The 11833-nt window shown below is 54.8% G+C and overlaps 2 protein-coding genes across 3 annotated transcripts in view; both read left to right on the top strand.

Moving 5' to 3' along the window:
* Positions 1-80: 80 nt before the first annotated feature.
* Positions 81-5999, top strand: ORAI3 (ORAI calcium release-activated calcium modulator 3). 2 transcript variants are annotated; one of them, XM_025370385.1, is made up of 3 exons: positions 81-574; positions 4228-4533; positions 4663-5999. In XM_025370385.1, the coding sequence occupies exons 1-3, from the start codon at positions 347-349 to the stop codon at positions 4885-4887; spliced, it is 759 nt and encodes a 252-aa protein (XP_025226170.1). In that variant the 5' UTR covers positions 81-346; the 3' UTR covers positions 4888-5999. The 2 variants fall into 2 exon arrangements, with proteins under 2 accessions (XP_025226170.1, XP_025226169.1); XM_025370384.1 differs by having other exon boundaries at positions 4228-5999.
* Positions 6000-7966: 1967 nt separating this feature from the next.
* SETD1A (SET domain containing 1A) overlaps positions 7967-11833 on the top strand; it is a 28831-nt gene continuing 24964 nt past the window's right edge. The window contains exons 1-3 of the mRNA XM_025370640.1: positions 7967-9048; positions 9796-9960; positions 10170-10265. Of these exons, the coding sequence (XP_025226425.1) occupies positions 9811-9960; positions 10170-10265 (246 nt within the window). The 5' untranslated portion in view covers positions 7967-9048; positions 9796-9810. The remainder of the gene's footprint in view (positions 9049-9795; positions 9961-10169; positions 10266-11833) is intronic.

Genomic DNA, 11833 nt, shown 5'->3' with positions numbered 1-11833 from the left:
TCCGGGCGTTTGGATGATGTTCTTGGTGGGTAGGGGTCGCGGGGAATCTCTGTGGGCCCGGGACCACGGGGACTCGGTCCCCGGCTCCACCCCATCATGTGGCCAGCCCGGCTCCGCCTCTGCCCCAGTTCCTGTTTCGGCCTCCGCTGTCCCGCTCCGGCCCCTGGGGCTCCCCGCAGACGCCTCTCTTCCTGCTCCGCTGGGGCCGCCTCTTCCTGGGCGCCCGCCGCCTGCATCCTGCTTGCCCTATCGGGGGATGGGGCCACCCCTGGGCTTGGGCCGGCCCGGCTGGGGCCCCCGAGGCGCCTCCGCCCCGTAGTGACCGCCTGGTGCCGCCGCCCCCAGGATGAAGGGCGGCGAGGAGGACGCGTGCGAGCAGGCCCCGCTGAACCCGGAGGGCGAGAGCCCTGCAGGCTCGGCCACGTACCGGGAGTTCGTGCACCGCGGCTACCTGGACCTCATGGGGGCCAGTCAGCACTCGCTGCGGGCGCTCAGCTGGCGCCGCCTCTACCTCAGCCGGGCCAAGCTCAAAGCTTCCAGCCGCACGTCCGCCCTGCTCTCGGGCTTCGCCATGGTGAGGGGCCGGGAGGGGGCACAAACGGTGGGGCAGAGCACGTGGGGGGCACAGGTGGGGGGGGGCAAACAGGTCCCAAGGGACACAGGGCAGAGGGGGCTTTCGTCAAGGGGGAAGGAACAAGGTCCCAAGGGACTGAGCGAGTCCCTTCTTACGGATGTGTGTGTACAGGGGCCCCCAGGAGATGGGGCCACCGGAGGACACTAAGGTCCTAAAGATGTCATAGAGGGAGTGGGGTGAACAAATCACCAGTAGGGTTGACTGCAACGATAAGGCAGAGTGGTTCAGACGGAGCCTGTTCCTGGCAGAAGTAGTTCCTAAGTCCCAGTGCCAGCTTCAAAGGCAGGTCAGTTGGGTGGGGGCTGCATCAACAGGCGGGGGTGCTCGAGATGGATCAGCTGGGTGGCAGGGTCACCCAGCTGAAGTTGGGCCCATCCCAGGGAAAGTGGCCACTCTCCAGCGGGCCCAAGGGGTGCTAGTGTCAACCAGGAAAACTGACAAGAGATCATGCCCCGGAGGGAGACGCTGGGGAGAAGGCCCATGAGGAAACTGATAAGCGATTCTCAAGCTGATAAACCACAGGTGCAGGAGGACGGTGTCGGCTAACGGTCTGTCCCAGCGGTGGCCTCACAGGAAGTGGGACGGAGGGAGGTCCCAGGGTGAGGATCAACAGACACAGTCCTGGCTCCTCCCTGCTTGTGGCCAGCTATGTGACCCTGGACAGGCCTCCACTCCCCTTGCAAGCCAGTGGGAAACTGTGAGATCATGGAGGGTGCGCCCTCTGTAGCCCGCCAAGTACCCGCCCCAGGGTGAGCCAAGCATGCCAGAGCAGGCCACTCACCAAGGATGGCTCAGACTAGCCTGCTAGTCCAATTGGACAGGTGTGGAAAGCAAAGGTCTCGCCTCCGGGCAGGAGTGAATGAACTGGGACCCAGGGTTGCTGCTCTGTTAGTCTGGGGTTTCCCCACCATCACCCCAGGAAAAAGAAGAAAGTGAGCTGCAGGAGGTACTTTGGGGAACGCACTCCTGTGGGGATGGATATCAGAGGCAGTTGGGGTGGGGACCATGGAGTTAGGGGATCTGGGCTAGTCCCTGCCCCATCTGTGTCATAACCTCCATATTTGAACAATGACAGGGAAACTCTCTAACCCTAAGGGTCATCATAAGCCTACGGTCTTCTACGTGGGTTCCCAGAATCCACAGACCAGCTTACCTTTCCTGATGGGGGGCATCACCTGGGGACAGGGCGTTGGTGCCCCTTCATCTACACAGCCTGCAGAGGGAAGGCAGCAGCCACCTGAGCTGAGGGAGGTCAACCCCGTGGTCCAGCCTGTTCCCAAGGAGACAATCCCTCCACAGCAGAACGTGCAGGTTGCTGGGGTGACAGCTTAATGGCCTGAGCCTTCTCTGCAGGAGTAAGGGGCTGGAGGTTTAGGTTCTGGGGGCAGGACTGGCCGCAATCCTAGCAGGGGAGACCGAGGCTGGACCAGGCTCTGAGAGAAACCAGGACTAAGCCTGGCCCAGATCCCTGTCTGTGGAAAACACCTCCTGACACCTGCCATGGCCCAGTTTCCCAAAATACTCAGCCCTGCTTTCCTGCCTCCACCCGCCAGCCTCTACACCTACCTTCTTCTTTCCCCAGGCCCAGAGCAATCGAATGGACCCTACAAGAACCACGGATGGGGAGAGAGTGGGATTCTGAAACTGAGGTGGCCTAAGTTAGAATAGCATACAAATTGTATCCAGCTGTCACTAAGCACCAGGCACTGCCCTCAGTGCCTTTATGTACATCATCTGTTAGCCTACAAAGTGGGTACTGCTACTCTGGCCATTTTACAGATGAGGAAACTGAGGATCAGAGATGTTAAGACACCTGGCCAAGGTCCCACAGCAAGTAAGTGGCAGGATTTGAGCCTAAGCAGTCTGGTTCCAGACTCCAAATTTATACATTCCTAGAATAGGGTCATCAACTTAAATGTCTGCAAAGGGCCAGGCAAGTAATATGGATGCCAAGTTGGCTGGGTAGGGACTAGCAAGCAAGAGACCCCCTGACATCGAGGGTGATGGCTCACACCTTTCATCCCAGCACTTTGGGAGGCCAAGGCAGGAGGATCGCTTGAGCCCAGGAGTTCAAGTCCAGCCAGCCTGGGCAACATAGCAAGACCTGGCATCTACAAAAAAAAAAAAAAAAAAAGAGAGAGAGAGACCCCATTACCTTTCCAAGGGGAGCAGCCATGACTGATTTGAGCTGATAGTTGCCGTGCAGGAACGCGGGCCAAGTGTGGCCAGTTCTTCCAAGTTTTCAAGGGGATCTGGAAATAGGGATATAAGAACTCTCTTGGGTTTTACAAGTTGGCAACATCTTCCATTTTTTAAGAAACACACTGTGTGAGCCAAGCAAAACACGTCTGCAAGCTGGAAGTGGTCCACAGTGTGCTGATTTGTAAACTCTGTCCTCAGACTTTAGCACTCACCATAGCAAGAACAGCAAACACCTACATAGTGCTTACTCTGTGCCTGGCCTGTTCCTTTCCTCTTCCTTTCCTTCTTCCTTTCCTTCTTCCTTTCCTTCCTTCCTTCCTTCTTTCCTTCTTTCTTTCTTCCTTTTTTTTTTTTTTTTGAGACACAGTCCCACTTTGTCACCCAGGCTGGAGTGCAGTGGTGTGATCTCGGCTCACCGCAACCTCTGCTTCCTGGGTTCAAGCAATTCTCCTGCCTCAGCCTCCAAAGTTCCTGAGTAGCTGGGATTACAGGTGCACACCACCACGCCCAGCTAATTTTTGTATTTTTAGTAGAGACAGGGTTTCACCATGTTGGCCAGGCTGGTCTTGAACCCCTGACCTCAGGTGATCCACCCGACTCGGCCTCCCAAAGTGTTGGGATGAAAGGCGTGAGCCACCACGCCCAGCCCATTTCATGTATATTTCATTTAATGTTTATACCAACCCTAGAAGGCAGGGAGGTGCTGTTATCAATCTCCATTTCCAGATAGGAAATTGAGGCACACAGAGAACTGACTTGCTCAAGATTACACAGCTCGAGCACAGAATGAGCCCAGGCAGCCCAGCTCCAGAATCTGCTGTTTGATCCCTACGCAGTAAACCTGTCAGAAGCAAGTCATCCAGCCCTCTTTTTTTTTTTTTTTTTTTTGAGACAGAGTCTTGCTCTGTCGCCCAGGCTGGAGTGCAGTGGCATGATCTTGGCTCACTCGAACTTCTGCCTCCTGGGTTCAAGCAGTTCTCCTGCTTCAGCCTCCCAAGTAGCTGGGATTACAGGCATGTACCACGATGCCTAGCTAATTTTTGTACTTTTAGTAGAGACGGGGTTTTGCCATGTTGGCCAGGCTGGTCTCAAACTCCTGACCTCAGGTGATCCACACACTTTGGCCTCCCAAAGTGCCGGGATTCTAGGCATGAGCCACCGCGCCCGGCCATCCAGCCCTCTTGATAGGCAGGTGGGGAAACCAGAACAGAACAGAGCCTTTGCAAAGCTGTCCATTCGTTTACTCAATGGAGACTGAATGTCTCTGCTTTCTGCCAGGCACAGTTCCAGGTCCTAGGGATATGTATCAGTGATGTATCCCAATAGGCGGAAAAAATCTCTACAGTTGAGGAGGTTATGGGGAGTCAGTCCATCCCCTCTTGTCCCTGCAGGTGGCCATGGTGGAGGTGCAGCTGGAGAGCGACCACGAGTACCCGCCAGGCCTGCTGGTGGCCTTCAGTGCCTGCACCACCGTGCTGGTGGCTGTGCACCTCTTTGCACTCATGGTCTCCACGTGTCTGCTGCCCCACATTGAAGCTGTGAGCAACATCCACAACCTCAACTCTGTCCACCAGTCACCACACCAGAGACTGCACCGCTACGTGGAGCTGGCCTGGGGCTTCTCCACTGCCCTGGGCACCTTTCTCTTCCTTGCTGAAGTTGTCCTGGTTGGTTGGGTCAAGTTTGTGCCCATTGGGGCTCCCTTGGACACACAGACCCCCATGGTGCCCACATCCCGGGTGCCCGGGACTCTGGCACCAGTGGCTACCTCCCCTAGTCCAGCTTCCAATCTCCCACCATCCTCTGCATCCACAGCACCGTCCCAGGCTGAGCCAGCCTGCCCACCCCGGCAAACCTGTAGTGGTGGGGGGTCCCATGGGCCAGGCTGGCAAGCAGCAATGGCCTCCACAGCCATCATGGTACCCGTGGGGCTCGTGTTTGTGGCCTTTGCCCTGCATTTCTACCGCTCCTTGGTGGCACACAAGACTGACCGCTATAAGCAGGAACTAGAGGAACTGAATCGCCTGCAGGGGGAGCTGCAGGCTGTGTGAGGCTGGTGTTAGCCACTGCTGCAAGTACTGCCACCCTCCCGGGTCTGCAAGAGGCCTCAGGGGCCTACAGACCTCATTCCCCCCATCCCCTGGCTGGAGCCACTTGCAGTGGCCACTCTCAGGCAGAGGTCAGATTCCTGCCTGCAGGGTCCTCTGGGCTGGGCCTTGGGGCAGCTCCCACATTCCCAGGGATTTTCCCCATCAGTCTGTCCCTTGGGTTTTGCAAGCTACTCTGCACCTGGGCTGGCCTCAGTTGAAGGATCATGCCGTAGATATAGGGGAGGCAGGGAGAGCTTGTGGGACCTTCGGTGCTGACCTTAGCCACCATTTCCATTCCTATACAGGATGGGAAGATCACAAGGCAGCCAACCCTTGGTTTAATTTTTTTTTTTTTTTTTTTGAGACAGAGTCTCTCTCTGTTGCCCAGGCTGGAGTGTGGTGATATAGTCACAGCTCACTGTAGCCTCGACCTTCCAGGCTCAAAAGATTCTCCCACCACAGCCTCCCAGGTAGTAAGTAGCTGGTACTACAGGTGTGCACTGCCACAGCCAACTAATTTTTTTGTATTTTTTGTAGAGACGGGGTTTCGCCATGTTCCCAGGCTGGTCTCAAACTCCTGGGCTCAAGTGAACCTCCTGCCTCGGCCTCCCAAAGTGCTGGGATTCCTTGCTTTATTTCTGTAGAATCTATTTTATGGTTGGCATTTTGGGGGAAGATTTTGATGGGTTCCACATTCTTGCTTTAGTTGTTGTAGAGGGATTTGGGTGTTTCTACCCCAGGCATTGGTCTAGCTTTTCCTACAATGAACCTATCTTTGGAGGTTGGAGCTCCCCACCTTCCCCCACCGTGGTGACCTATGGCCACTCGCAGGAGGGATGGTGCCTGACCCACTGCCCTAGCACCACGCTATGCACCAAACTTGTTCTCCCCTCCGGGCCAGGGCTGGGATCTTTAGAGACTGACAGCCTCTGCCCCGGGCCTGAGTCCTTAGCAAGGGTTAGGTGAGGAGGTTTTAAGGGAGAAGGTCCAGTCCTTAGCCCTTGGAATACAAAGCTTTTCTGACACTGAATTTGGATGCACCTTGTTTTATATAATAAATCATGTTTCACAGATGTCTCTGTTGCTGTGAACGGGATGCAGGGCAGGGCTTCTTAGGATAACTTTACTTGTTCCCAAGAGCTGGGTGGTGGCAAGTTTGGGTGGACAGGACCTGGGAGGGGAGTGGGTTTCAGGTGTAACCCTGTCAGATGCTAACAAGAGCCAACAGCTTCTGAATGGGGAGAGTTATTCCAAGGCTATAGGCTTTGAACTCTTGTCCCTGAGTTCAGAGTCTCTATCTCTTCCACTGAGTTTTATTTATTTATTTATTTAGAGATGGAGTCTTGTGTTGCCCAGGCTGGAGTGCAGTGGTGCGATCTCGGCTCACTGTAACCTCTCTCTCCCGGGTTCAAGCAATTCTCCTGCCTCAGCCGAGAAACCTGAGTAGCCGGGATTACAGGTGTGTGCCATCACACATGGCTAATTTTTGTATTTTTAGTAGAGACGGGGTTTCGCCATGTTGGCCAATCTGGTCTCAAACTCCTGACCTCAGGTGATCCACCTGCCTTGGCCTCCCGAAGTGCTGGGATTACAGGTGAGAGCCACCACGCCCGGCCCTCCCTGAGTATTTAGTATAGGTTTTTCTTTCTTTTTGAGACAGAGTCTTACTCTTTTTTTTTTTTTTTTTTTTTTTTTTTGAGACAGAGTCTCACTCTGTCTCGCACTGTCGCCCAGGCTGGAGTGCAGTGGCATGATCTCAGCTCACTGCAAGCACCACCTCCCGGGTTCACGCCATTCTCCTGCCTCAGCCTCCTGAGTAGCTGGGACTACAGGTGCCCGCCACCATGCCCAGCTAATTTTTTTGTATTTTTAGTAGAGACGGTGTTTCACCGTGTTAGCCAGGATGGTCTCAATCTCCTGACCTAGTGATCCGCCTGCCTTAGCCTCCTAAAGTACTGGGATTACAGGCATGAGCCATCGCACTGGGCCAGAGTGCAGCTGTGCAATCTCGGCTCACTGCAGCCTTGACCTCCCAGGCTCATGAGCCTACCGCCTCAGCCTCCCAAATAGCTGGTACCACAGGCATGTGCCACCAACCCAGCTAATTAATTTTTTTTTTTTTTTTTTTTAGAGAGGAGGGTCTCACTATGTTGTCTAGGCTGGTCTTGAACTCTTGGGCTCAAGTCATCCTCCCACCTTGGCCTCCCAAAGTGCTGAGATTACAAGTGTTAGCCACTGCACCTGGCCTCAAGTTTCTTCCTTGAGCAACTACCACATACTAGGGGCCTTTCATAGGTTATCTTATTTAACTCCCCCAACACCTCAAGCGTTAAGCCTTTATCATTTTCATTTCAGAGATAAGGAAACAGGCCCAAGAAGGCTGAAGATCTTGCCCAAAACCACACAGTTAGTCCATGAAACTGAACTTGGACTGTCTTTACCCCTTACATGGGAATCTCTCTTTGATTTGAGAAAAGGAACCAGTGCCTTTCAACTAGAACAGAAAGGAATCTGATCTCAACACCTATGCCTCCACGTAAATTAATTTTTTCAGGCTTATTTCCCTCAAAATGTTAGTCCTAATCTTCTTCTATCTTGTGGTGTGAGACCTTGGATAAGTCTCCCTTCCACCTTTTCCTATTACTTAAATGGTGAATTTGCATAAACCAGGCTCTAAGGGTCTTTTCTGCACTGTTTGGCTGTCTACAAATTGACATCCAAGTTTAAAGGAAGACTCCGAAACTTAGAAAGGTCAATGGCTTGCCCAAGGTCATATAGCGAGGGCCTGATGTACACATGTCAGGAGCCTGGGGCATCCTCAGCTCAGGAAAAGGGGCCTCCTGGGAGTGCCGGCGTCCACACGGGATCAAAAGGGTGGTGCTCTCAGCCTTAAGAAGACCTCAGCCCGAGTTTTAGGTGTAGGCCTGGGCCGCTGCTGCCCTCGTGCGGAGGGATCCCGTGAGCATACGGCGCCATAGCCAAAGAAGCGGGCACTGGGACCATGACGCCAGGAGGACACCAGTCCAGTCCCGTTCCTGTAGGACCTCGTTTATTATTACAGGGCCCATTTAAGGGCACTTAGGCCCCACTAGGCTCATCAGAAAACCTTGAAGCAGTCCCTGGATTTAACCACTAATGGTGGGTTTGAGTACGGCAAAGCACCTTCTACAGGCCTCTCGCTCCCCATCTGGCAAATGGGCATCCTAAGCAGCCAGCCACCCAAGGACGATAACGGGAAGGAAAGGCACCCTGCATTTATGTGCGAGGCGGGGCAAACCGCCTGAGTCACCGCTCACGGTTGTGTTTTTCCACCTCCCGGCCGCCCCTCCCATCCGGATGAGTCCTGGTGGGTCCTCCTGGAGGCGCCCCCTAGTCCCTTGCTCCGCACGCCTGACCACGCCCCTTGACTCGGCCCCGCCCACAGCGGAATCCGCAGATTCGCCAGGCCGGATCCTCAGAATTCCTCGGGTCCCTCGATACTCGGCTGAAAATTATCATCGGACTCTGACAGGAGCTCTGGGCTGGAGGCATTTTCCCCAGGGTCAGAAGCGGGCTATCCTCTCACTGGGGCCAGTAAGAAAAATCCAGAAAAAGTTGTCGATTCTGCCAGCAGGGATTGGCTAACGGGCCGTTATTTTCTTGACTCCACCAAGGCGGATGAAGGGGAGGCTGCGGCTGAGGCCGGGAACAGTTGCGAATCTGCAGCCTCTCAGACTTTGGCCGTGCAAGGAAGGGACGGGGAAGAGGAGCAAAGCGGCGCGCATCCTGTCCAGCGATTCGCCCCGCCCGCCCGGCGAATCTGCGTCTCCCGAACGCGCCACTGAAGCGTCCCCAGCGCTGGCTGGCCTCCTCCCCTCTGCCCCGCCCCTTTTCCTCAGGGACTAGTCGCAGCTTTCGTCGCCGCCGATTCGTCAAGCGTCCCGGGCCGCAGCATCTGGATCGTCGTGGCGAAGCCGACTCTCCGGGGGATGCGGCCAATCTCCAGGCTCCCTGGGCCGCAATTCCCGAGCCTCCCCGGGCGCCGGCCGAGACGAAGCCGCTATCCCCGGCCCCGTGGGTCCCCGGGCAGCGCCTGTGGCGAAAGTGCGAATGCACACCCTGTGCCCGCTGGGCCTCGCGCAGGTGGCGGTGGTGTTTGGTGCGCGCGCCGGGGAGGTGGTGGTGGGGGGGCGCCGCCGCCGCCACCGCTGCGGGGCCGGGTCTCGCGCTGCCGCCGCCGCCGCCTCGCGCCGCTGAGGTGCCGCGCGGGGTGGGGGGAGGGGAGCCGCCCGCCAGGAGCGGGTGAGTGGGGCCGCCCGGCGCGCGTGCGCGGAGATCTGCTTGGGGGTGCAGAACGCGCCGGGGCGGGAGGACAGGGCAGCGGCGCGCGTTCCCCCCACCCCCCGCCCGGATTCGGGGTCGAAGCCGGGTCTCGGTCTCGGTCTCGCGGTGTTTCCAACGCCCCGAAGAGGTGCCACCTTTCGGCCGGAGGATCGGGGCGCGGGGACGCGAGCGGGTGTGTGGGAGCCGTGGCCGGGCTCGGCCCGGGCCGCTGGCCGGTGAGGAGGCGGGAGGGGGCGGGGCCTGCAGGAGGCGGGGGAGGGGTCTTGCGCCGAGGCCAAGTGGGGCGCGCGCTAGGGAGAGCGGGAAGGTAAGGGGGCTCGAGACGGGCCTGGGGGCCTGACAGTAGAGTTGGGAGGTGGAGAGAGGCTGGGTTGTTGTGGTGAGACAGAGGGTACTTGGGGAAGAATCCGGGGGAGCCCCGGGTCAGGGTGAGGGGTGGAAACTGGAGTGATGGGAGAATCTGGAATCGGGGCTGGCCAGTGAGGAAAGGCAGGGGAATCAGGCCCAAGTCGTGACCCTTCTTGTGTGTCCCCGTTTCCCTAACAGTGTAAATGAGCAAAGATGGATCAGGAAGGTGGGGGAGATGGGCAGAAGGCCCCGAGCTTCCAGTGGCGGAACTACAAGCTCATCGTGGATCCTGCCTTGGACCCTGCCCTGCGCAGGCCTTCTCAGAAGGTGTACCGCTATGACGGAGTCCACTTCAGTGTCAACGTGAGTGCCCGGGCCTTTGCTTGCCATCCGGGGAGCTCCAGGTGCCCCTGTCCTCTGTGATTCTGTTCAGCACCTAGAATGGTAGCCTGCCTTCTTGAAAGTGGGCAGTTGAACCCATGTTTTGCATGTGCGTGTCCAGATGGGCTTCTTAGAGCTCCCCAGCCTGGATTCACCCTGAGCTGTCTTTCTGCTACTGCTTTCCTTCCTAGGACTCAAAGTATATACCAGTCGAAGACCTCCAAGACCCCCGTTGCCATGTCAGGTCCAAAAACAGAGACTTTTCCCTCCCAGTCCCTAAGTTTAAGGTACGTGTCTTCTGGGCTTCTAGTGTGGTAGTCCTAAGAGGGTATGGAGGATGCGTCTTGGCACTATAGCTGAATAAAAAGGGTTTCCAATGAAAGGGTCTCAGCCAGATCTAGCAACCTGAGACTGTGAGACTCAGTTGTTCTGGACAGAAGGTACACTTAGTCTTCTAGAAGGGTACAGGTCAGGTGTCCTAAGTGTATCTCTGGTGGCTGGAGTGTTGACTTCTTGAAGGGTGAGGTAAAGACTGTTTAGCTGCTATTTCTATCACTGTGTATTCCTAGACAATGCATAGCACACAACAGTGGGATCTCCCAGTTCCTTGACAGTCAAGGGGAGTGACAAGGCCACTGCCTACCTGGATTGCACTGTTCCCCACCTCTCATTTGGCAATGTCATTTCCATCTTGTTTCCTTCGAGGACTCCCATTCCCCACCCTAGGCAAGATATTCTTCAGGCCTTGAACTGGGCCTGGAACACTGGTGGTTCTTCATTTCCTTCTTTGATTCTTTATTCTTCCTTTTTAAATAAATTGTCTGTGGGGTCCCTTCTTCTTCTTCACCTTTTTTTTTTTTTTTTTTTTTACTTTGTACACTTTACTTAGACAATCTCTTTCACACCTACAGCTTCAACTAGTACCTAAATTTTGATGACTTCCAAATATCTGTTTCCAGCCGACATCTCCAGGCTTGTATGCCTGGTAGGGGGAGAGTTTCATTTGGAGGCCACACAGATGTCTCAGAATTAAGAGATTTAAAATAAATTATCTACCCCCTTAACCTATCTCTTTCATTTTCCCTCTGCTCATACGTGGCAGTACTGTCAACTCAGCTGCATAGCCTGGCAGCCTTTGATTCTCTCCTTTTCTCTCACAGTCGGTCACCAAGTCCTCCTGGCTCTTTTCCTTTTTATTCTTCATCTTTCTATTCTCATTGCCACGTAACGTAGATCTTGGTATTCATTTCATCTGATCTCCTTGCCTTCGTTCTTTCCTCTGTTTCTTCTCTGCCTTGCTGTCATTTGTCTCTTTGGCTCACTGCTCTTCTATTTTCCTTTTGTTGCCAAGTCCATGTTTCGGGGCATTGACATGTATGGTTATTGATCTGGCCAAGCCTTATCCTCTGACTTGACACCACACCCCTGTGTTGCATCCACACCATATGCTTTGCAGTTTTTCGAAAACACCAAGTTGTTTTATACTTCCGTGTTCTAGGGGTCCTTGTCATTTGATGGAATGTTAATCCCCAAATCTCAGTAAGAATGGCACCATCTTTATGAATTCTTCCCTGATTATACTCTGTACTAAGGTTTCCTTCTCTGGGCTCCAGAATACCATGTACACGTCCGCTGCCACTGAGTCGTGTTGTGTTTGTATGTGCATATCTTGCTACTTTTCTGTACGGGAATCTCTTCCTTTCTATCTCTGTATTTCCAGTGACTTGTTCACGGTAGTTACCTAATAAAGGCTGAGCTGGGGAATCATGGCTCTGCAGCTCGTTCTCTCCACGTATGTTTATTCCTCAGTATGTACATTTCTTTCTTTCTTTCTTTTTTTTTTTGAGACTGAGTC

Source organism: Theropithecus gelada, chromosome 20 (genome assembly GCF_003255815.1).
Source record: "Theropithecus gelada isolate Dixy chromosome 20, Tgel_1.0, whole genome shotgun sequence".
Taxonomy (NCBI): domain Eukaryota; kingdom Metazoa; phylum Chordata; class Mammalia; order Primates; family Cercopithecidae; genus Theropithecus; species Theropithecus gelada.
Note: the sequence above shows the minus strand (reverse complement) of the source record. Positions and strands in the feature narration are given on the sequence as shown.